Raw genomic sequence first — 27,180 nt, 5'->3', positions numbered from 1 at the left:
TCAAAATTGCCACCAGAGCATTTGGTCTCTAGGCTGCTAGCATTTATCTTCTTGGCGGGGGTATTGCAGCTAAGGTCAATGTTAGAACTCACCAATAACTACAGCTACGGAACTGTTAATGGCCGACAGGTCAGCCATATTGAAATGCCAGGTTATTGTCATCAGCTGAAGACTACGATGAAGTAATGTTATCAGGGCCCATGATTCGTACCGACCTTGTGTCGTATATATAACTTTAGTTGTAAGCAAGTAGAACGACGTGAATCATATTTTGCAAGAAAGGCAACGTCATCATCGTCAGTGCCCGTTACCGGAAATGTTAATTACTGTCGAGTGTTTCCGTAATGTCGCGAATGCGATTCGGTATTTTGGGGTATTTTTATCGCAGCAACATATCAAGTGGAAGATGAAGTATATTAAGAACTCTTTATGTGGTGTTCTTCTTCAAAGCTTTGGCTGTTCGAGGCGTGGACCTGGGTCCAATAGACCATCCCTTGTGTTTTCCGCTGTGGTGAGTGATTTGAATGGCGCCGTGGGTAATCACACCTCTCCTCCATACTCTTAAGGCAAGTCGGGAGTGTTGCTGAAGTAATCTATCAGTGCATTGCAAGGCAGATCCAGAAGCGTACGGGTGTGGAGCACCTGCTCATCCCTCTACTGCAGTGAAAAATGTAACGGATGTGTTATACATGTCGATTACTGTAACTTAGACTTGTATCGCTTTTAGGAGGGTTGGCAATCCGTATCTGTTATTTGTTACACCCAAACTCAATTTACGAGAGTGAGTGGGTGAGTATTGTTTTACGCCGCTTTCAGCAATATTCCAGAAAGGTCACGGAGGGGGACATCAGAAATGGGCTTCACATATTGTAACCATGTGGGAATCGAACCCAGGTCTTCGGCGTGACGAGCGAACGCTTTAACCGCTATGCTACCCCACTGCCCCTCAATCGACAAGAGAGGAGGCAGGCGGAAACATGATACAATCACTAAAAGATGTTTTTCACTGAAGGCGTTGATCGTTGATCGTTGATCGTTGATCGACTCTGTACTTTGGAATACATTTTATAGTAAATATAGATGATGAAAAAAAAGATATTTGTTTAGCTGATCTTTTTATATGCGTGTGCGCGGGTGAGGGAATCTTTTAATGACGCGCAAAAGAACACCAACAAAGACCTTACTATAATCTTCTTTAATGTCATTCTTAGTGAATGAATTTCTTAACTAAATTCATTTTTAGTTTAACGTACCCGTGAATGTGCGGGTTAAAATATTCATCTTCAGTAAACCATGTTGTAAGAGGCGACTAACAGGATCGGGTGGTCAGACTCGCTGACCTGGTTGACACATGTCATCGTATCCCAATTGCGCAGATCGATGCTCATGCTGTTGATCACTGGATTGTCTGGTGCAGGCTCGATTATTTACAGACCGCCGCCATATAGCTGGAATATTGCTGAGTGCGGCGTAAAACTAAACTCACTCACTTAGTTTAGCGTCGAGCTTCAGCTCTACCCCCCCCCCCCCCAGCGATTTGACGCCAGTTTGAAAGTACATTATAATACGATAACATAACTGACTGAAGAGTAAATAAAATCTACCACACCATCACGTGAATTGTTATTGTTAACTGAATCTGTCAGCAGAATTTCATATGACACACGTAAGGAAAAAAAGCAGACTGTTATGTATTTGGAAATGGAACGCTATATTTATCTCGATAAAATGTATATTTGTCACAGGCTAACGTCATAAAGATCACTTTGTCATAACGTATGGCATATGGTCACGTCCGTCGATGGGGGAGCCTATAGTGGTTAAGGCGTTCGCTCGTCACGCCGAAGACCCGGGTTCGATTCCCCACATGGGTGATGTGTGAAGCCCATTATTGGTGTTCCCCGCCGTGATATTGCTGCAATTGTGCTAAAAGCGGCATAAAACCAAACTCACTCACTCACTCACGATGTGATCCCGGATCGCTCCTATTGTGTTTCAAGGTTGGTCAGCACCATTCCGAGCTCGTGGTTTCCCCCAAAAGTGGTAAATGTCAAATACCTGCATCACTTCGGGTTTTCCTCCGACATGAACCGGACACCTACTCTGATGAGATATGCATCTTAAATATTATACCCCGCAACGCGTTATCTAAATGGACTCCGTCCGTCCGTCCGTGCGCCCGTGCAAATTCGTCTTTTCCGGAGCAGAACTTTAAAACCATTTATTATTTTTTCACCAAACTTGGCACATAGATAGGTCTGGTGGTGAACTGTTTTTTCATATTTGCATTTCTATGCATGGCAACAAGTTTGACTTCGACTGAAATTGGTCTTGCTGCTCTTTTATGGAGCAGAACTTTAAAAAGTCTGGTGGTGAACTGTGGTTTTTGTTATAGTTTTGGATTTCTGAGTAAAACCATTTTTGCATTTCTATGGCAACAAGTTTGACTTCGACTAAAATTGGTGGTAGTGATCTTTTCTGAGAGCAGAAGTTTAAAACCTTTCAGTACTCTCTTTCCACTTTGGGGGTATCCAAGAACCTAATGACATAAAACAACAGTACCACTCTATATCAACATTACCTAGGTACATCAAACCGCACATTGACATAGTCATAACTAGTTGACATTCATGAAGAGTATATCTGTCCATCCGCCCGTCCGTCAGTCCGAAGACATGTTTGTTCACCCAATACCTTCAAAACTATTGGTTGGATTATTTATTTATTTATAATGGTAGGTGTTATACAGTTATACCAAAGAATTATGTGTCTGGCCATCCGTCTGCCCGGAGAGATGTATTATTCAACCAATTAACTGAAAACTATTGGTTTGTTGAATTCAAATTTAGGGACCACCTTCTTTGTCTGAAGGAGAGGAACAGTACAAATTTTTATCATGATATTTTAATTTTATTTTTCTTGAGGCTATAAACAATTAAATCTAAACAAGACAACCCAGTGAGTGAAGGCATGAGCAACTACCATGATCGGGTCACGGTGACCCAGTCCTTGTTTGTCATGTCATACTACCAACATGACTTTCTGGAGGTTACACCTGAGGAAAAACATCCACATCTAAACTTTATGCGTAGTCATGATGTCCTCTGTCGTTTGAGGCTCATGAACTGACTTAGATAGTGCGGCTGTCTAGTCTTTCTCGGTAAAAGGACATAACAGTTAAAGTGAAATTGTAACATCCTGAAACATTTGTCGTAATGTTTAAAGTATATGGTTTGACATATTTTTATATAACAAAAAGACTTTGTTTATTGTTAACAAATCAAATTAAATAGGCTAATGATGACAGTCATAATTGAAATGTATTCATACGCGTGACCTCTGTTATGACGGCGTAATGCACTCTTTGTTTATTGTTAACAAATCAAATTAAATAGGCTAATGTTGACAGTCATAAATGAAATGTATTCATACGCCTGACCCCTGTTATGACGGCGTAATGCACTCGTTCTGTTACATGTAGTTGAATTCTGAGATATTATTTTGTTAATGTTGGGTGAGTAATAAATTAATTACTAATCGGTGTCCCGTGCAATACCATATTTATGAATTTCGTGAATGGTACTGGTATCTAACTCGCTGTCGCTTCGTATACCAACTGGGTCATTCACTCGTTTCATAAATATGGTATCACGCGGGGCATCGTTTAGTTTTCTCGATATACGTTAATACACACACATGTTATCTTATAACATCATAGCCGATGGCATAAGAATTCAGTTCAAGTACACGAGGGCTGCGCATTCTCACCAGGGTGGGGGTAGGGGGGTGGAGTAGCCAAGTGGTAAACACCGTAGGTCCGGGTTCTATTCCAAACACGGGTACATTGTGTGAAACATATTCCCGGTGTCCCTATATATAAGATGAACACGGCATGTTCCAGATTTCAGAAGAAACGTCAACCAATTAAGAGGTTGATACTGCGTGCAGTCAAAACTTTTTCGATTTATTTTGAGCATGGTGAGGTAGCACTGGTTGACTCATTATGCTCAAGATCTGTTCTGGTACATTGTCTGAAAATAACAGCGACTTTTGAGCCTAGTCCAGGTTCGAATCCTTAACCCCGTGGAGACTGTGGGATAGAAGTGAAGCCCCCGGCAACCATTGGTCGTCGTAAGAGGCGACTTAATGAGTCAGTTCATGTGGCTCTTGTCAATATTCCCCTTCCATGTTGCTCACGCTATCAATCACTGGACAGACTCGGTATTTATAGACCAAAGGAATATTGCTGAGTGCGGCGTTATATTCCTACAACCAACAAGAAAATAAGCAAACTTTACACATCTATACCTGATTTCATAATTGAACAAGATAGCAGACTACAAACTAGCCATGCTGAAATATTAGACTGACTGACTGACTGAGTTTGGTTTTACGTCGCTTTGAGCAATATTCCAGCAACATCACGGCGGGGGACACCAGAAATGGGCTTCACACATTGTGCCCATGTGGGGAATCGAACCCGGGTCTTCGGCGTGACGAGCCAACGCTTTAACCATTAGGCTACCCCACCGTCCCCATGAAATATTAGAAGCAATGTTTGAATGTTGTCGCTTCTCGGTATAAAGTAATAATTGAACGCACAACTGAATTTATTATTTGCCTGAATGCCATTCCTCAAATTGCCATAACGTGGTCAGAGACCGTGAAATGAATGTATCTTATTGTCCCTGATATAATTTACGATTGATATAAAAATCAACCTCGCAATTGGCGATATGAAATAATTGAGGCCATGTGTTGCAGCGACAATATAAGTTGTATGCTTCTTTCGAGGGTAATACGGTCTGATGTACGCCTGTTTGTAGCGGTGTCACCCGAGCCAATAAGACAAAGGCAGTTGAAATCTTTGACAGAGTGAAAACGATAGACCGAAATAAACGCTCCCTTGACCCAATCCGCATTAGTACTGCCAGTTTTAAACGAACCCGATAACAAGGGAGATAACTGGTATCAGACTTTCAGAACTTGCTATCGTTGATGATTCAGGTTTTAGGGGAATCCCCGGTTTCGTCCGCCACGACGCCATTGTAACATTCCAGAATACGAGGTGAGACTATTTCGTCGCCAGCTTCATATATACTGTGTTTTGTCTGTGAATGTTATTCCTACAGAAACTTAGTGTCAGTTTGCCACTTATCAAATCATCAGAAGGTGTTTGGGTTTCAAAATATTCCGAAAGAACGGACATTCGATTAGGACGCAGTGACCTCGGTGTTCCACAGTCCATACTGCTGTGTCATATTCAAGAATTATGTGGGATTGGTGCTATCGTTTAATACGTTGCATACGCCTAGATGTTATCAGTATCACATGAACTGCCTACTCAGACATTAACAAACATACACGTACAGTAAGCATCGATACAACTTGTAGACCATCTCGTTGCTACAGGTTCACAGCTCAAAGCGAAAAATAGACCTTTAGACATGTAATGTTGCCTACGTAATATCTGTGAGTATTATAAATAGTTATTAATATTCACAGAATAGAAATAGTACAGTTATTCACTGTACTGAATCACTTTGTACTGTTGGCTTCAATTACAGAGTTAGGATGCTTCCAGAGAAGAAGTAACCGAATGATTTATGAATAAGGATGTGTATTTGTGTGTCTTGAGGGGTGGGGCTGGCTTTGGGCTGTACTACTGCTTGACACAGCAGGTTTTCTACTTGTATGTATTCAGAGTGACAGAGTATTGACATAATTATTCATTTATAAGTGGTTGCCAAAGCAGGATATGCTAGTCTGAAAAGACCCAATCGTGTGAGTTGTGGGCGATGCCAAAGTGATAAATATGTTAGTGTATGCTCTTTCTACTACTGGGAAACCCGTACTTCAATAAGTTATTTCCTGGTCTGGGAATGCTGTGAGACCAGCAGCATGATATGGGGAGGGTATGTATGTTACTATTCCTTCGAACTGTAGAGGTGGTGATTAGAATCAGCAATCTGCAATTTACTAAATAAACTAAACATAGTTATGTCTCTTAGCATTGCCAGGATCTGCTTTTATCATCAAATCCTATATTTGCCATGAAATTACTTACTTTCTCTTGTCACCATAATACTGTTTTACTGTAGGTAATATAATGTTTTACTATAATCATGATAATCAAAATGCTTTTCTACTGTATCCAAAGTACATTTGCCTACTTCTGAATCTGACACGATCACAACCATAATCCTTGTCTAAATTGTTTTGTTGTTAGTCAAAATAGTCTTTCATGTCTTCAGTGGTATCATTTCAGTTTGAACTTTTTTGTAACTTTGGAGCCAGCATCAAGTTGCATGACAGAACAGATGTAACTTGCACTTGACACTTAATTAAGCCATGCTTGGACAATACAAGTCTGTACGAAGGTGGTCAGTGGGGTTTTGATAAACTAGTAATTCATACAGTATTCAAGGATGGACTTTGCACATTTGTCCACAAATGAAATATTTTACATTTAGACACTGTCCTTCCTCTTTTAGTACCAAAGAACTAAAATCTGCAAGGACAACATGGTTACTGGTTACATTACCTGTTTGTGCCAGATTCTTTTACATGAACTGCCCCAAACTTGCTAATTTACTTTATCGCTTTACAATAAGATATGTTAGCTTAGATAAGATATGTGAGCTTAGAATGCTGATGGGAGATTAACTATATATTTACTTAGAGGTTGAAGTTGCAGACAGTTATTATTTTTGTTGTCTCTCATCCAGACCTTGAAACAAAATCATGACAAAGTCCCAAGCATGTCTGCTGCTCTTTGATAAGTCTAGATGTCTTCATTTTGTGAAAATGAGATTATATTTCTATTTTATATTAAATACTGTATGACAAACAAATTCTTAATCAGTTTCCAATTCAGAGACAAAATGTTAGCCTCATGTTTTCATTACATAAACCAGTGGACCAAAATAAACTGTGCCCTAGACTCACCTTGTGCCTATCCCTTGGCCTTTATTGTGTAACAAGGAGGCATGTCCTGATCACCTTAAGTTCACAGCTGTCGTCAGCATCGTAAACCTGTCAACCTTCACGGAAGGTCATGAAGGACAGTTTCTCCATTGATCTACGACTTATGTTGGAGAGAGAGTGTTTACATGCACACAGATATGCATTGCACCGGTGCAGGCTCTGCATTACTTGGTGCATACACTGCAAGGTTACTTTGACCAGAGACCAAAACATTTCTGTGTGGTGGCAGAGTATCCAACCTTTCATGCAGCAGTAAGCCATGGCAGAGGTTAATGATGGTGGTGTGGGTCTGGTGTTGGCCAGGATAATCAGGGTTGATAGCACGAACAATCAGGGTTGATAGCAAGAGCAATGGTTTCTGTCTCAAGGTTAAGGGGTCATACATACTGTCGGTTAACATTGGATGTATGGAGTCTAATTGTCTCTTATTGCAAGATTTGATTCTGGCCCCCCTTAAAGAGAGGCCCTTATGTTTTGTTGATATTGACTGAACAAAACACAAAATAAGATCTTGATATTCATGAGTGAGTATGTTTTTTTCCACTTTCAGCAAATATTTCGGCAATATCTGGGCAGGGAACATTGGAAATCAGCTTTAAAAATTGTACCCATATGGGAAATGGAACAAGGGTCTATCGCATGGCGAGCAAATACTTTAACCACCAGGCTAATCCACCTTCCCTGTTTGTGAATTAACTGGCAATGACTAATATTTATGTGTTGAGTGGTTATTATTTGACTTTTGGCATCTTCTAGATGGGACCCAACATGCAGAGTTGTGGCCCTTACCCATGCCAGGATATGTTCAATGTGGATTTGAATCTATCAGTTTTTTTTTACCTACCAAGTATGCTCTAATATCCTGGGATCTTAGATCTTTGTCAAGCTGAAGATATCTTAAAATGAATCACTGTGATAACTGTTCTGTTGTGACTGAAGTATTGTTCAAGGGTTTCAAACTAAACTCACCTATTTGCTGAAAAACTCTTAAATTCCGTATTTTATATTTATGATTTTGTTTTATCTTTTCTGTGTCTTTTTTCCATGTGTGTCTCTGCTTGTCCTCAGGTGTAGCACTTGCAGGTGTAATTAGCTCAAACAAACCAAATGGAAAAGTAGACACCTGTATTTCTGCAATAAAGATTATAAAACTTTTAGTGAGTTTTACCTAGTTGTCTGCATAGGAGTCAAAATTAAGATTGCCCAGACCCACAGACTAGGAATCTACATTTATTTCAAACAGAGAAGATCATCACTATTTTTAACTCTGATTCATATTCGTGTAAAAGTGAAAGTGAAAGCAAGTTTAGAATTGGGAAATGAAACAGCTTTCTCTCATGAACCTTAGTACGAATGAAAGTTTAGAATTGGGAAATGAAAGTTTAGAATTGGGAAATGAAAGGAAATATGGTCTTGACATGAACCTCATTAGAATGGAAAGATTTAAGGGGTCCACAGATTAGATACTCAAACCAAAAAGCTCACAGACCACATGCCGATTTCTAAGACATAGCTTCCATGATCTGGAGCAAAGTGTCTGCATAGAGAGTGGAAGTTGGATGGTTAGATCGGCGTAAAACTAAACTCACTCACTCACTCACTTTGTAAGTGCACTAATCTTCATCACAAAATTCCACTTCAACTCATTCCACTTCAACGATTTCTAAAACGGACCATGTTACAATTCACCAAAACAGGAACTTGAACTGATAACAAGTATCTCTCAGAAGACCCCCCTGTTATTTCTAACACAGATGTTATCACAAAGCACCTGAACTATTTAATGTCATGATAACATATGATAACTGTATCTCACCAAAATAAGCAATGTATGTGTGATATATTTGTGACAGAGGTCTAGTGTCTCCTGTGGACACTGCTGTTGATACTGATGAACTTGAATGCTGATGAGGAGGTTTGTGCTATCAAACAGCCATTGATTGGTCCATGTGGTCATCTACCCGTGAAGATCCGGGGTAGAATAGGTCTTCAGCAACCCATGCTTGCCACAAAAGGCGACTATGCTTGTCGTAAGAGGCTGACTAACAGGATCGGGTCGTCAGGCTCGCTGACTTGGTTGGCACATGTCATCGGTTCCCAATTGCGCAGATCGATGCTCATGCTGTTGATCATTTGATTGTCTGGTCCAAACTCGATTATTTACAGACCGCCGCCATATAGCTGGAATATTGCTGAGTGCGGCGTAAAACTAAACTCACTCACTCACTCACTTCATGTAGTCATCAGCTTAGCATTGTCCCATGAATTGACTTCATTATGTGAAGTCTAGGTCTTTAGACTTCATTGGTGGTGCTGGTCTTGATGAGTTCAGAGATGCAATGCAAACAGTGTATATGGGGCGAAAACACACACACCCAATACACCCAAATTCTTTTGTAATTTTACACTTTTGGCCAATAAATACATTAGGATTTTATTTTTTGAGCAGGGAAATTTAAGTGGTTTTTTTTTTCTTACTCTTGAAAAAATACGACCGGAGGATCCGTAAAACAAGAAATATAATTGGTCTGGCCTTACCAGTGTATAAAACATACATAATCCTTGACAGTCTATTTTTTGGAAGGACAGTCTAATAAATAAGGCCATCCTTTGGTCGGGGGAAATATTTGAAAAAAATATATTTATCTTGGTTTGAACTTCAGCTTATCTATTATTTTTCATTGCTTTAGTTTTTGGGACTGGCTGTGTTTGTTCAGGACTGGTGACTTTTTAGGGCAGACAGTCCTTGGACAGGCCATATTTCAAAACTAGTTTATACATTGGCATTACGATATACTTATACTGAACAGAAGGCAAATTACCGCGGTTCTTCTAATACCGCAATTTACGGTTTCACCCCTATGAACTACTAAGCTATATTATTTCGACAGAACAATGGCTTGTCCTTCATGTGAGCTCCACCACTTAATCATCATGATTCAAATATTGTTGGTCGTGCAGTTATATTTATGCAGATCCCTCATTCACTGATTTGTCTTGACTGTTTCAGACAAAGCATGGACAACCCAACTGACACCAGAAGGAGGAACCTCAAATCAATGAACACGGTCAGTTTTGTATGGATTTGAAATAGGCCGGATTGAGTCATGGAAGAAAAGGATCAAGCCAGACGGCTCTACATAAAGTCCTTAAAAACTGAAACAGTGCTGGGGTCTCAAGCCATGGGGCAGGTGTCAAAGTCTGTTAAAAAGCTCGTTCGAGATTCCCTATCGCGGATCGAAAGGCAGTATCGGTTCCAATACCAGGAGTTTTGGGCTGTCATAGAAAAAACTACAGAGAGAGGGAAGTTGATTCCCGACAAAGCAGCAGAGGCCTTCCAAAATCTTGAAAAATATTTTATTCTGTTATACAAGATGCCATGGAAACGTGAATTTAGGAAACTGAAGGTGAGTTCTGATGAAAGTATTTTTGTTGATGATTTATGTCCATATTGGCTCACATGATTTGGAGATAGCCTTTGATAGGAAGTGGAGGTCTTTTGGAAGGAAAAAGAGGCCTTTGTACAGGAAATAGGAATGTTTGTGTAGGACATATTGACTTTGAATTCGCAGTATGGTCTTTGGTGTAGAAAAAGAAACTTTTGGATGGGAATTGTAGACTTTGTATAGGAAACAAATGCCTTTGGACAGAAAGTAAGGCCTTTGGATAGGAAATAGATACAATTGGATAGGAAATAGAGGCTTTTGGATAGGCAATAGGGTCTTTGAATAGGAAATAGATACAAGAATTAAAATTGCTTTTGAACCATGTTTTAGGGATGCTGTGGATTAAAAAGTTAACTTTTATCAAGGGTTCCGATCCACAAAGCGTTCGGAAAGTTACGACCTGTTGTAACTCTGTAGTTTACCATATTCTTATGAATGTCAAAGCCCTACGAATGCTTTGTGGATCGGACCCAGGTTTGATTCTCCTCATGAAGACATTTTGAGAAGCTTGTTACTTGTGTTCCCACCCTGATACAGGTGAAATATTGCTAAAGTTTGGGAAACCTGAGTCTCTGCAAAGGTTTGTTTGCTTGACCTTTGTCATGCTTTTAAAAAAATCAATTAGATTGTAATGATGAAGGGTTTCTCCAGTTTATTTGATCTGAATTGCCAAGAAGTACATATACATTACGGGTCAAAAAATTACTTGTATTATTTAAGGTGCAGAAACATAATACTTAAGATTTACATGTAGGTAAAATGTTTCACCTTAAAGGAATACTTCTGATATCATAAAAAAAATCAATAATGTGTTTTACACCAAGATAGCCTGTTCCACATGATCTGAAGGAGGTAAATCAAGTGATTTATAGGTGACTGCGCATTTACCTTATCAATACATGTTGCAGTATATGGCGACTGTGGTATGTGTTGTGTGTGGTATATATACACTTCCTGGTTGAAAACATGGGAATACTTATCATATCATCATAAAAAAATTCAATAATGTGTTTTACACCAAGAAAGCCTGTTCCACATGATCTGAAGGAGGTACATCGAGTGATTTATAGGTGACAGCGCATTCACCTTTATCAATACATATTGCAGTACATGTATATGGCGACTGTGGTATGTGTTGTGTGTGGTATATATACACTTCCTGGTTGAAAACATAGGATTATCAGTGACATCATTTTGCAAGAAAAAAAGCAAATAATTCATGATTGAAAGTTGGGATCGTAAGGTGAAAAATACCACGATAAACAACCAGTGTTTATGCAAAATCAATGGCATACTAATGGTTTTTTGATGGTCACAATAATATGTCCTATCGTTTACAAATTTAAAGTGTGGCAGCATGGAACTTAACAATGTGCACGGCTGGGTTAGAATTGGTCTTCAGTAATCCATGCTTGTAAGAAGCGACTAACGGGACTCGCTGACTTGGTTGACACATGTCACCGTATCTCAGTTGCTTAGATCGATGCTCATGCTGTTGACCACTGGATTTTCTGGTCCAGACTCGATTATTTACAGACCGCTGCCATATAGCTGAAATATTGCCAAGTGCGGCGTCTATCAATACACAAAGAAACAAATTTAGAGACCTAAAAGGTAAATGACACAGCAGATAGTCTGGCAGAGAGCCAGATTTGTTCAAGGAACTATGTGTGATTCATGGCAGTGAGAAGTCATCTATATCTGGATGTCCAGAGGACACGTAATGGAGAGTCCCAGATAGGGCACTCGTCACTTACGGACATTTGGACCCAGGAACTGAATGACTGAATTCTGGCTGGAACGTGGCACATACACTGACCGTAGCATGAAGTGAGTGAGCGAGTTTAGTTTTACGCCGCTTTTAGCAATATTCCAGCAATATCACGGCGGGGACACCAGAAATGGGCTTCACACATTGTACACGTGCTGATTCGAACCCGGGTCTTCAGCGTGAGGAGGGAACGATTTAACCACTAGGCTACCCCACCGCCCCTGTAACATAAAGTTGTTGCTAGATGGGATTTACTTGCTGTGATCCAACACTTGTCAAACATATTATTGTGACATGTATATGCCAGCAATTATATAGGTATGCCAGAGAGACTGTGTACTTTCAGCGTTGGCAACCTAGCTATTGTCCTTGATGGTATACTGCGTATGTTGGTTTGAAAAACAACACCGTCATTTGTGTAATTGTTGGTGTATTGCGCGTTTGGGTGAGAAAACACGTCATTTGATGGTTCATCCCGTATTTACGTGTGAGAAGACGTAAATAGTATAATTGTTGTATCGCGTGTGTGCGTGTTGGAAGACGGAATTGGTATAGTTACATATTCGTTCCTTTGCCTACAAAATACCACTAGCTTTTCTCCCCTTAGACACATACGACGATCCGGGTTAGAATTGGTCTTCAGCAACCCATGCTTATCTAGGAGTCGAATGACAGGATCGGGTGATAGATTCGCTGACTTAGTTGACACACGTCATCGTATCCCAACTGCGTAGATCGATGCTCATGCTGCTTATCACTGGATCGTCTGATCCATAGTCGAATATTTTACACACCGCTCTCAGATACTACAAACAAAAAGTATGGAAACACCTTAAAATTTCATAGTCATATATAAACTTAAACGTGGTGAGGTCATTTGTACGTTTAAAGTGCCCATTAAGAACACAAAACGTTGCATTTACCTTAGAGTATAAATGATCTCACCACGTTTAACTTTACATATGACTATCAAATTTTCGGGCGTTCCCATACTCAAAGTTTTTGTTTGTAGTATATATCTGGAATATTGCGGCGTCAATCATCAAACAAACAAACAAACAAAAATGTATATAGAGTAACAACAACTGAATCAGGTCCCACCATACATTATACACCAATGCAAAGTTTGCTAATACGCATTAAGTCTAATCCGCATTCTAATCCACGTCCTGACATATGAACCTCACATGTCTGGCATAATAGAAGCCTTACATTTAAATGTTATACGAGGGCTGGTTTTGCAATATGAATAACTTCCTGTATTCGAGCAGCCAGGGGTAACATCAGTAGAGCATGCATACATTCGCAACAAGCTATATTGCTTTGAGGTCAGAATGGATTTCAGTGGCGGTAGAAACTCTGAAGAGTTGTTTCCTTTCAACATGCCAGGATCCGCTGTCCCCCCAAATTAACCTTGGTGAGCTGAAACCCCGTCTCTTCACAAAAGGGTTCACCAAGGCTACTAAGCGCATAGGGTTGTTTTTTCCCAGACGTAATAGTTGTTGACGTAGCTGATAGTACCAATCATATACTATGACCCTGCATGGTGCCTTATCAGCCATTATGCAATTAAAGTGCCTTGCCGTCAGTACAGACGGCTCGTGTTTCCGTGCGTTTTGTAGACAAACATTTCTTCTGCTGAGGTAATGCAGTTATTGGCCTCTTATTGCGACACTTTTCTCACGTGCCATGACTTGAGTGTGTTTCTACTCAAAACAGTTAAGCCCTCAGTTACATAATGGTCATGAATAATCTGAAACGCTACGAAGCACAGACATAGTACACCTGGGCACTGTGTGTTATTCTTACACATTTCTGTCGTTTAAGGCGTCGGGTTCGATTCCCCACAATACAACGTGTGAAGAGCATTCTGGTGTCCCCCGCTGTGATATTTCAGGAATGTTGCTAAAAGCTGCGTAAAACTATAATCACCCACTCGTATAAAAGTGATCAAATGCTTTGATTGTTGGTTAGTTTACTTCGGCATTTTCATCCAAATTACAGCTCTTGTATGACTGACTTTATTTAACCGGAATAAAACAGTTGGTGATACTGCAAGTCAACCCGCAACATCTGGTTATGATGACGCAATTAGCTTTGTCATGGATCCTGGTCACCTTAAAGATCCGGGTTAGAATTGATCTTCAGCAACCCATGCTTGTCGTAAGATTCGACTAACGGGATCAGGTGGTCAGACTCGCTGACTTGGTTGACAAATGTCATCGTATTACAATTGTTTAGATCGATGCGCATGATGTTGATCACTGGATTGTCTGGTCCTGACTCGATTATTATCAGACCGCCGCTTGTAGCTGGAATATGGCGGTGTGTGGCGTGAAACTAAACTCACTCGAATTATTATCAATGAATGAATGAACCGTAACCGAACAAGCCCAGATCACCCGTTATGACCCGGAATTACAAAGATCAGATTCATATGAATGCACCATAAATAAACCTGTCAATCATAGCGATTACTTCGAGTAGGCCAGTGTGACCTTCAAGGGAATTTCCCTAAATATGCACAGCCACTCAATGGATACCACACACCAGGAAGTGTGTTAATTGTTCGATATACGAGAACCTAACACTACAGGCTTTATACAATTTTTGCATAAATATTGTATGGCTTGTTTCTTATTACGTTTTAGAATTGGTTGACACATGTCATCGGTTCCCAATTGCGCAGATCGATGCTCATGCTGTTGATCACTGGATTGTCTGGTCCAGACTCGGTTATGTACAGACCGCCGCCATATAGCTGGAATATTGCTGAGTGCGGCGTAAGACTGAACTCACTCACTTCTTATTACGTTTTAACGAATCAGCTGAAGTTTGATATTTAGGAATGTGAAAAATATTATTCCAGTTTCCCGATAATATGATAATCGTAATTGCGGCATTGTTCAAGTCTAATTCATGGAACGTGGTCAGTGTTTGTTTGTTGTTGTTTAACGACGCAAAAAGCTATATTCCAGCTGTGTCAGGTCAGTAAAATATCGAATCTGGATCAGACAGACCGGAAATCACGTAACCATCAATCAAGGCATGACCATACCTTGCCAATTGAACATTTAAATCTCAGAATTTTATTCAACTTAGGATAAAAGTTGTTTAACAAACGATCATAGTTTGAAATCGCTATTATTGCTTTGTATTACAAGGGGGTACGCGCAGTAGTTGGAACAGTGAAACAAATGTACGTGCGGTACGTGATGAGCGTTAACTTAGACTACCGTAGAAACGAACCCTTCTTGTTCTCGGGGTTTCTTTTAATGTGCATACCCCCTTGTAATACAAACCAACAATAGCGATTTGAAACTATGATCGTTTGTTAAACAACTTTATCCTAAGTTGAATAAAATTCTGAGATTTAAATGTTCAATTGGCAAGGTAAAATTATGAGGATTCGCAATCTTAATTTAACTTAATTTGATTTACTTTTTTGTTTAAAGTGAAATTCATCGGTACGTTTTCACTGCAAACAGACTATAGGTTCGAATCACCCGATTGGTACATCATGTGCAGCTTATTATGGTTCAGCTAAATGCTCCATAAGCTGAGATATATTGGTATCAAAGACTGACATTAAATCGTGTCCAAGGTGCCTGAAGCAATAAAGCAAGGCACCTGAGAACGTGTTCATTTCTACGCGGTGTGAGTGGGTATGTTTTTACGCCGTTTTAGCGATATTCCAGCAATATCGTAGGACACCAGACATGGGCTGCACTCATTGTACCTCAAAACCCGGGTACTTGGTGTGACGAGCGAACGCTTTAACCACTAGGCAACCCCACTGCCCTCCTACGATTAGATAATAGATTCATGTGTTTGTGTTCAGATACTCACTCAGGAACTTGCTGAAACACGTGGAGCTTTTATTTCGTGACCAAATTTACTTTATAGAACCTGTTTCACCAGCCTCTTCCGTGCTTGTTTGATAACGCTGTTAACATCTAGAACTAAGCATCATATATATTGTGATAAAGACCCGTGAAGATCCGGGGTAGAATAGGTCTTCAGCAACCCATGTGCTTGCCATAAAAGGCGACTGTGCTTGTCGTAAGAGGCGACTAACGGGATCGGGTCGTCAGTTTCGCTGACTTGGTTGACACATGTCATCGGTTCCCAATTGCGCAGATCGATGCTCATGCTGTTGATCACTGGATTGTCTGGTCCAAACTCGATTATTTACAGACCGCCGCCATATAGCTGGGATATTGCTGAGTGCGGCGTAAAACTAAACTCACTCACTCACTATTGTGATAAAGAAGCTGTATGTCCATAGAACTGTGTCCCTTGTTCATTACACCAACTTCTCAATGCCCCTCGAGGGCGGTGGGGTAGGCTGGTGGTTAAAGCGTTCCCTCGTCACGTCGAAGACCCGGGTTCGCCGTGATATTGCTGGAATATTGCTAAAACCGGCGTAAAACCAAACTCATTCACTTTGTCAGTTTGAGGAAATAGTGGTTAGGAAGTTTAAATGCATTACTGTAAGAAATTCCCATGCGGAAATGGATTATATTTATGGTGGAAATACCGTAAACTGATTTGATTTGATTTCCTTCTGTTAAGTATTGTCTTAAGTACAGTTATGTTTTTTGGTGCAGTGTTGAATAGATTGTATTGATTGTGGTGATGATAATGGTGGTGGTGATTCTGAATATGTTAATACTCAAAGCGCGTCTCAAAATATTTTAAGTCTGCAATAAGTTCGAGTATTTTTGTGTCCGGGCCACTGGAACAGTGGTTTGTCCTAATTGTGGGACACAGACAACAGTCAGATACACATCACACAAAGGGCATTTCATTACCTGACATTCCACGGCTTTTGTGATTACTCGGTGCGTGTTCAACTTCCGGGTTTGAATATAAGTACTCAATATCCACGATAACGTATCTGTTTACATTACTTCCTGCGTTCTAATTCTCTACAGATAATCTGCAAATAATTATTTAGAGTCGAGTCACTTTTATGTATTGGGTGAGTGAGTTTAGTTGTACGCCGCACTCAGCAATGTTCCAGCTACATGGCGGTTATGTATGGTGGTTGATCTTGTTAGGTTTTCTAAGGGAATATTTAAAAAAAATATGTGGTGCATCATTCTTGGGTTGTGAGATTGCGTAGCGGTTTGCAGTTGACCTCAAATAACGATACCAGCACGGATTCCGGGTCGGGAATAGGTTCTCATTGTCGCTCCAGTGTTCAGTCACATACCAGATCCTTCATTATATGTCGTCCTACCCAGATTCGCCTTTATTAGTTTTCTAGGTTTATCAGCACCAACCTATACCCGTGACTATCAGGGTTAGAATTGTCTTCAGCAGCCCATACATGTCGTAGGAAGCGACTAACGGGAGCGGGTGGCATACCGCCGCCATAAAGTTGGAATATTGCTGAGTGCGGCGTTAAACAACAAACAAATACAAAGTGCACGGGTATCATTTCCTATCAAAATGTGACCCGTGAAGGTCCGGGTAAGAATTGATCTTCAGTTACCCATGCTTGCCGTACGAGGCGACTAACGGGATCGGGTGGTCAGGCTCGCTGTCTGGGTTGACACATTTCATCGTATCCCAATTGAGTAGATCGATGTTCATACTCTTGATCCCTGAATTATCTGGTCCAAACTCGATTATTTACAGCCCGCCGCCATATAGCTGGAATATTGCTGAGTGCGGCGTAAAAATTCACTCACCCTATCAAAATGTTACCCAACATCATACTGACACACCGTGAAATGATTGAAATAACATTCAAAGCGGCGTTTGTCCCAAATGAAGTGCCCACTCACGTAGAGAGTCATAATGTGGGTGAAACATGGCAAGATTCACTCGACCGGTTATTAAATTCAACTAATACTGTTTCTTGTTTCAGACCTACTGTGGGTACTTCCAGTCGAAAATAAGGTCCCATCTTGAAGACCCTGAATCAATTTTATGCCTCGTTGGATTTCAACCAGACACTGCAAACACACTCGTGTTGAAAGGTGAACCCGACCTTCAGCTTATCATAACTGTAGCATTTGAGTGCGTGGTAGCAACAGTGGAATGTGAAATGCTTTCAGAGTTTCACAGGAAAATGAAGGAGGGAGGAGCTAATGTTTCAGATGTCGTGAGGTGGCGAGACACAGGAGTACTTCCTGCAGTCAAGAACATTGAAGACGAAGAAAGGAAGGATTTGAGAAGCAGCTATGGTGAAAGCAGAACGGACTCTGCATATGTATCAGGGGCTCCCGGTAGTGTCAGGAACAAGACTGTTGTGGGGGCAACGGGAGGAGTTCCCAGGAATCTGCCATTCATTGATGAGGATGATCATTTTGTGGACGATACTGGATATGTGGAAGGAACAATAGATGAGCATTTAATGGCGTATGCAGAGGTTGAGTCAGATCCCCTCAACGTCAACCAGCCCCTCAGAGTGGCTCTGAAGACTGGGCGTTTGTTCGCGAAGGCCTGGAGACCAAATATGGAACAAAATATTACGATGGAGCAAGAGGAGATGTGATCCGGAATTCCAGGGAAAATGTTAGGTTTCAAGCTCGAGATGAACAGTCGGACGAAGGTATTGACATTGAAGAAGAACCACCCGCGGTCAATATTGTGCATCCTCCAGTACGGATTTCTTCTCCCAGGTCCCAAACAGTTGTCTCTCAGGACAGGACTTTGGCGAGAGAATCTTCGGGTTATCGGACTGGGTCTTCGGGTTATCGGACTGGGTCTTCACATGTCATCTACCCACCAAGTAACCATCTGTCAGGACCCGGCCTGTCACCAGTAGCTACATCTGTGGGCCCTGCATCGTACGGTTCCCAAGCATCCTACAACAGTGCAGCTCGATCACAGCCTATCGTAGCGAGAGGGGTCACCCCTAACACTGGCCATCTAAATATTGATACAATGGCGCGAAAACCCAACATAATCCAGAGGGATGGTGGTTACAGACCTCAGACCTATACCTCCAGTGGGGATGTGGGGGCTTCAATGGCTCGTCGAATGAATGACCTTGGGGTTCCTGATACAGGAAAGTGGCCCTGTCACTTTTGTTCGGGGATGAACCATAACCAGAGAGCCATTTGCCAAGTCTGCGGAAAAAGCAGAGGTCCAGAAATTGACGGCCCCAAATGTGGCGACAGCATCACTGAATGCAAGAAGTGCACTTTCGAAAACTCACCAGGAACAGAAATTTGCGAAATGTGTGGTACGGCTTTAGAAAAGAATAATGTGCATACTTACGTATAGCCTATATTTCTAATTCTAAAGATAATAGAATATCGAACATTTTAAAGTAAAGTTTAAATTTAAAAAATGATTCGTTCATCATAATCACCCGAACATGGACTTTCATTGATAGCTAGAGGCATTTGCTATATGTAAGCGATGTGCGAGTTATTTTAAAGTGTTATTATAGACAATGTGTATTCAGAAGCAACATCGCACTGTGTTTCTGGCTAAAGACTGCTTTTCCGAATTTATATGTGCACGTTTGCTGTGTAATCATCGAAATTTCGAGACCTATGTCCTAACACCGGAGATGCTGCATTTTTAAAACAAACTCCCGTTTTAAGAACACATGACTGGAGCAATTTATCCTCACACAAGTCCGATACCTCTGCCGAGTCTCTCCAGAAACCTCGTGCATTGCCAACTGGGACTGAACAGAACTCAAAAGGGGACACAAATTTACCTCTTGTGCAGTTACCTCTTGGATTGTGATCAGAGCTATCTTAAAAGCCCTCTTTGGGTGAAGAGGTGCCCGTTCATGGAAGAATTGTGACTAGTGGGGCGTGTAATCTTGTGTTAACTAATATTGCACCTAACATGCTACCATCTTGATGATTTCCTCGACCAAGTGAATGTGGCAACGATACTGATGGTAAAGTACTCCTTTGAAATTAGTTATGTACGTTTCTGATAAGCTTAACTTTATTAATGTACTCACCATTGACAACCTGTCAAATTCTAAGATATGTCTTTCAAACAATGGTTTTAATATTGCCCACGACTTCCTTTTGCACTGACGCTCAGGAACAATCTGTACTATAAATTATCCAGTGATACAAGACGTCTTCGATGTCACTGTAATAGCGTTTCATCTTCTCTGTCGGTAGCTAGTGGTAAAAACGCAAACACCTAACACTGGCTGGAAGGCGAGTAGACCGTTTGAGGTGATGCATATTTGGCACCATCGACTGGATGCGTCTCGATAGAACAGTCATGAAATCATTCAAGAACATCAATCAACATTTCTGTGCTGAACGACGGTAGGATGGTAGACTTGTCCTCGGCTCCCCCAAATCCGGGTTCGCTTTCAATACACAATGTACCAAGGCCGTCGTGATATGGCTGGATAAAACCTGAAGTCATGTAAAGAAGCTCATTCATTCATAATTCATCACGTCACACGCAAAATCTTCATTTGCTTGCTGCGATGATTTGAATATGTCCCAACACACGAATCGCAGGTTTGCTCATTGTACGGAGGTTCTCATACAGAATGAATACTATATTTTAAAAGAAGCTACGACTATTATCTGAATTAGTATCAGAAATGTCTATATATTCGTTTGTGCCATGCGGAATGACAAACCGTTTCAATCAGAGAAAGGCGTCCGGGCCAAAGTCATAGATGAACATAATGCCAGGTTTGCGTCTCTCTGATTCTGTATTTCCATGTGTATGGTATGGCAATAGACATGTCTGATATCAGTTCTCTAACTCTGCAGGAATAAATTTGTTAATTGTAGGAATTTTACGTAAATATTTTACGATGAATGTCTTTCTTTCAGAGTTGGGGGGTTGTGGTAGCCTAGTGGTTTTCTCGTCATGCCAGGACAATGGTTTGATACCCCACATGGGTACAATGTGTGAACCCAGTTCTGGTGTCCACCGCCGTGCTGTTGCTGAAATATTGCCAAAAGTGACGTAAAACCATACTCACTCATTCAGAGTTTGAATATCTGGTAGATGAGCAACCCATCTTCAACAGCAGAAGAGCCTTTAAGCTAGTATAACTTACAGTGTCACTGTATTCATATCGTGCAGCATTAATGGTCCGCTTGACATGTCAATATTTCTGTATGCCGTTATCTAGTATTGCAAGTATTTTGTTTAAGAAGGTCCTCATTCGGGCCTGTAGTTGATGAACGGTAATCCGTGGGATTTAATTTAAGCCCAGATTAGTTTGACAAAAGTTATAAACACCCTTGTACCTTCACTGTGATGCCGCAAAACATCATAAACTAGTGAAAATCCAACTCGCTCGGGTTTGAAGAAACTTTGCAACTTAATAAAATGAGCAAAACGATGTCAGTTTGTACAGATTAATTTTGAGTCAAATTTACCGTGGACGTTTAAAACCTGAATTGTCGTAGACAATATGGTTCAGACTGATGAAAAAGAAATTGTCTGCGCATATATTTACATTGTTACAAGTTGTTTGTTTTTTAGTTTTCTTTTATTTCAGATGTTATTTCAGAGATCTGGTAGATTAAGTATCGCAAGCTTAAAATTACAATATCTGGTCTCCGCTCAAATAACGCGCTACTTAAATGACCCGCCAGCAGGTCATTTGGTGTTACAAAGGTCAAACTCTCCATATGATAGGTTTAAAGTGACTTCGCACATATCAGTCTGTTTCTAAGTCCCAGAATCGTATTTGTCTTCTACCCCCGCCCCCGTTGTTAAAAGCGGCCTAAATCAATTCTCACTCACTATCTGCCGGTGTTGCAATATGACATGGAGCTAAATTTTACCGTGATATCCGTGAGAGCGCCCAATCTCTAACGAAGTGGCATTTTCCAGTGTTTTCCTGCAGCCTTGACTGAGTAAAGAGGCCATCAGGATGAAGCCGAAGTGGAAAATCCGATATAAATGCATCATTGCTATAAACAGTAACAGTTCAACAGTAAATATAACACACTGGTTCGAACAACTGGAGGCTTAGTGCCAGATATAACATTTTTGAGCATATATATATATAGAGAGAGAGTCTTTGGCTGTAAATGGAAACAACTCTGCAAGTGATATGTTTGTGGGTAACTGACAGTTGTCATCTGATGCCATGCCATCATATTTATATACATTCTCAAGTACGTTAAAGAACATCAACAATGTTTGTGATGCAATAACCACCAGCTATGAGTATTAACTGTTGCTGTATGAAAGGAAAGAAGTTATAGAACACCCGATTGAGAAGCACAGATCAGACCTACAATATGGCGGACATCCACAAATCTTCCAAAACGAATCCATGGGTGAAACCGAGTCAGTTAAAGAGGGATTGTGATGCAGCAAATTAGCTGTCCCAGTGTATTTGATTAAAATAGTTTTTACACCGCGCTGCTTTCCCTGGACGTAACTCAATAGTCAGGCAATTAATGATGGTCAAAGTTTTCCAGAATACAAGAGTTGTCGATTTAAAATAAGTAAATCGAGCTTGGACGGACTGACTATTGTCTGTAACAGAGTAATGCCTACAGATACCATTATCGTGCACTTTCGTGCCAACACTTAGACTAACGCCTAGTCTCCGAATATATACGTGTGTGCACGTGTGTGTGTGTGTGTGTGATAGAAACAAACAAGTCATTGTAAAATGAAAAGGAGCCCCAGTGAGATGGGAGGTTTCCTGAACCTGAAGAAATCTAGACTCGCTTCATTTAGGGCTTTAGCATTGGTGGATTGGGGATTCGAATCCCGAATCTGAATATTTTTTTCACATTCGGTATTCGAATCCCGAATCTGAATATTTTTTCCGTATTCGGGATTCGAATCCCGAATCTGAATTTGTTTCAGATTCGGTATTTTTGCACATTCGACACTCGGCATTCGGTATTTGAACTCTTATATTTCATCCCCCTTCTAAAATACTAGGTGCTCGTTGTATACTTGGGTAACTACAGTTTCCGATATTTCAACCTCAAATCTGAATTTTCTCAACATTCGGGTTTTGGGATTTGAATCCCGAATCTGAATATTTTTTCCATATTCGGGATTCGATCTCAGTTTTCTCAACATTCGGGTTTCAGGATTTGAATCCCAAATCTGAATATTTTTCACATTCGGGATTCGAAAGATGAATCTCAATTATTTTTTCATATTCGGGATTCGAATCCCGAATCTGCATTTTGTTCGCATTCAGTTTTTTCCTTTGCACATTCGGCACTCGCCATTGGGCATTCGGTATTTGGTATTTGAACTCTTATCATGCATTTCATTAACACATTTGGAGAGTGAGTGCGTGAGTTTAGTTTTACGCCGCACTCAGCAATATTCCAGCTATATGGCGGTGGTTGATAAATAATCGAGTCTCTAACTTCATGTTCCCGCATTGCAGAAGGGCTGGGCGACAGACTAAAAACTCTTCTCCTACCGCAGAGTTCCATGCGACCAGCATAGTACCTTTGCCACAGGCAAGAGGGGGGTACAACTTCACATTCCATTCAATATATTGTATATATTTCTTGACGCTTTTATTTTTGACGAGTATACACATCTATTTACACTTCTTTTATAACACTATTTCGATTTGAGTAGCGATCCTTTGTTTATATAGGTTATGCGGTTCCACGTCATCTGAGCTCTATGGAGAGCAAGCGATGCAGTAACTTTGATGTATAAATTTGTATTGCCGTAAACCTGTCTCAGTTACAAAAGAATATCTATAGAACAATGTAAGACAGTATGAAGAGCGCACCCAAACACTTGCATAAGGTCAGTCACTTCTGATATGCAAATTAGCCTGTGGCAGTGATGTTATGCTAAGTCATCACCGCGCGGGAGTCTGACCAAAAACTTCATACCGGAAGTTCCTGTCAGCCATATTGGAAAACTTTCTCTGTCGATGTTCATGCCTAAAAGTTTCCCTCTCACATCATCAATTGCAAATCTGTGTATTCCTGAATCGGTATTACGCCCACAATCTACCTCCCTGATTATTAAATGCATATTTTCAAATCAAGATGAATTATACGAATTAATGCTCAAATGTTACAATGTCAATAGATAGTATCTGCATAGCAGCGTCCGCTAGTCTTCCACACGGCAACGAGAATAATGTATGCAAGCTCTCTACTTCGGTTTCCGCGTGAAGCCGGACGTTGGGTTAGGTAAGTCCTCGTTGTATTTCTGGGAAATCTGTCCACGCATACTGGCCTGCCCCGGGATCAAGGGCACGTCAGGAATAAGCATTTCAATTCTTCGAGAGAGTGTAACTATCAGGGCTCCAGATAAGGGTCGTATCGGCGTATTTACGGATAAAAAAATATGCAAGATACGGTAGGAAATAGTTTAGAAAGCGTAGCAGATACGCACCACAGCAATGGTGTACGGTCTTAAAATCATTTACAGACGTATTTATCTGAAACAGTATTGTTTTATTGTAGTGGCAATGTTGTGGTGCATATATGAAACGAAACACAAGATTACTGATACGCCATTAATTTCCATTCAGTACTCTAAATGTACTCTTAAGGTTTTCTAGTACTCCTTTATTGAATAAATAAGGAGTACGTACTCCTGATCATGAAAAAATTATCTGGAGCCCTGATAACTACAGCAGCTGAACAGATACTGAAACATAAGATGTTCTACCTGTCTTGACGCTTATTTTCGGAACGCCTCCGTGGTGTAGTGGTTAGAGCGTCCGCCCGGAGAGCGGAAGGTCGCGGGTTCGATCCCCGATCGCGTCATACCAAAAGACGTTAAAATATGGTACTTGTTGGTCCCTGCCTGGCGCTCGGCATTAATGGGTACAACAAGGATTGGTCGGCTCGGAGTCAGTATAATGTGTTTGAGTGGGGTATTCATGCTTCACTGCGGCATGGTATCTCAGTGAGCTAGCACTATAAAACCAGCTTCAGTCTGGGCTAGTACAAACAGCCGCACATACACATACACACGCCTTCACGTCGTCATATGAGCGAAATATTCTCAAGCACGACGTTAATCCAATTTCACCTCACCTCACCTCACCTCACCTCACCTCACCTTATTTGGGTGCGTGAGTGAGAACCCATTTACTTCCCCTTTAGCTATATTCCAGTAGGAACACCAGGAATGGGCTTCTGACGTTGTACCCATGTAGGAATTTGAACCCGGGAGAACGTCTTTACCACTAGGCTACCTCACCGCCCCTGAAGTGTATTAATCTTTAAGTATTATGAGTACTCAAGGTAGTAAGGGCATTAAAGCATAACTGACATCATGGTTCCTCGTCCGCTCACCAATATACCTCACCAATTCACTTACTCTTCAGTATTTACGTTAGAATTTGCGATGGAGAGTTGCATCCCTTTGACGTGCAAGAACCAATTTTTGTTGATCGATTCTCGGTTCGACGTAAATACGTTTCTTGGTATATAAGTATCATGTTCATGTTCGTGGTTTCACCAAAGTAAGATGCCCAAATCCGTCATCACTTTGGGCTTTCTTACATATTATCCTGACACTCACTCACTTTGAGATGATGTTTTTTAAGCAAGATTGAGGACAAAATTCAATCCCTAACAACAGACAGCCATCAAGCTCTTTTCGCTGACACCCTTGGTCAAGCCGTCTGTGACATCGCATTTCGCTATGCACAGTTTCTTCCCTTGCACACGCCAGAAACCTATGTATGCGGGTTCTAATCCCTGTTTTCCTGATACGAGTGGTAGAACTAGAATACTCTTCAAAGCGGCGTTTTGGACTACTAGCCAGCCGTGTCCCCAAATATGTCAATGGGAAGACATATCGGGGACAAAACATTTTCTGAAAATATTTACCTCTGAGCAGATACACGTGTCTTTGTCAGAGGAAGCAGACACAAACTCATATTCATTCCTTGCATCGATACTGTATCATCATGAATATATGTTTTAAATAATTGAAATGAAAAGAACAAAAGCACGCTAAGAACTAATCACACCACAATATTTGGCCGGAAGCTGGCCTCAATGTTTTTGGTGAATTTCTGAAGCTTGAATTCTCAAGGTATTTGGTGTACTTCAAGTTTTGTTGCACCTACATGAAAACACGCTGAAAACTAGTCACACAAAATATTTGTCCGGAAGCTGTTCTCAATGTTTTGGTGTATTTTTGGAAATTTTTGCTGTGTTTGAATTGCTGTTCCACCTCCATGAAAACACGCTGAAAACTAGTCACACCAAAATATTTGACCGGAAGCTGTCCTTTTCAAAGTAAATGGTGTATTGAAGTTGCTGTTCCATCTACCTGACGGGGAACTGTGAATAATCGAATCTGGACCTATCAATCCAGTGTTTGACATCATGTGTATCCATCTGCGCAGTTGGGATGCGCTGATATGCAAAAACCAGCGAGCCTGGCCCCCAATCCCTTTGGCCACGTGTTGCGACATAGCTGAACTGCTAAGATCAGTTATAATCCGGACTACCCGTGAAGATCCAGGTTAGAATATTGATCTTCAGTAACCCATGCTTGTCGTAAGAGGCGACTAACGGGATCGGGTGGTCAGGCTCGCTGACTTGGTTGACACACGTCATCGTATCCCATTTGCGCAGATCGATGCTCATGCTGTTGATCCCTGGATCGTCTGGTCCAGACTCGATTATTTACAGACCGCCGCCATATAGCTGGAATATTGCTGAGTGCGGCGTAAAACTAAACTCACTCACTCTAATCCAGACCTTCACGGGTCATAAATATAGAAATAATTTGTGAGGATATTCTGACACCCGACATGGGTACAGTGTGTGAAGCCCATTTCTGGTGTACCCCGCCGTGATATTGCTGGAACATTGCACTATTCTGACAAGTGCATTCTTGAGAAAGAAAACGTACATCAACGCTTCGTTTATGTCCTGTGACAACGGTTCGATGCTGATTAAAACCACTTTATCTAGGTGACACCAACCAAACTATGGGAGGTATGTGAACACGACACGTTGTAATAAACAACGGATTAGCATCAGACAGCATGCGATAGAGAATATATTGCACAAAGATAATAGGATG

The 27,180-nt window shown here is 40.9% G+C and overlaps 1 protein-coding gene across 1 annotated transcript in view; it reads left to right on the top strand.

Moving 5' to 3' along the window:
- The window catches only part of LOC124266341, a 32,508-nt gene extending 10,997 nt beyond the window's left edge, over positions 1-21,511 (top strand). The window contains 4 exon segments of the mRNA XM_046701144.1: positions 5,008-5,068; positions 9,998-10,394; positions 18,083-18,614; positions 18,617-21,511. Coding sequence (XP_046557100.1) covers positions 10,095-10,394; positions 18,083-18,614; positions 18,617-19,446 — 1,662 coding nt within the window. The 5' untranslated portion in view covers positions 5,008-5,068; positions 9,998-10,094 and the 3' untranslated portion in view covers positions 19,447-21,511.
- Positions 21,512-27,180: the final 5,669 nt, after the last annotated feature.

Source organism: Haliotis rubra, unplaced genomic scaffold (assembly GCF_003918875.1).
Source record: "Haliotis rubra isolate DU_JTF1 unplaced genomic scaffold, ASM391887v1 Scf125, whole genome shotgun sequence".
In the NCBI taxonomy this organism is placed as follows: Eukaryota; Metazoa; Mollusca; class Gastropoda; order Lepetellida; family Haliotidae; genus Haliotis; species Haliotis rubra.
Note: the sequence above shows the minus strand (reverse complement) of the source record. Positions and strands in the feature narration are given on the sequence as shown.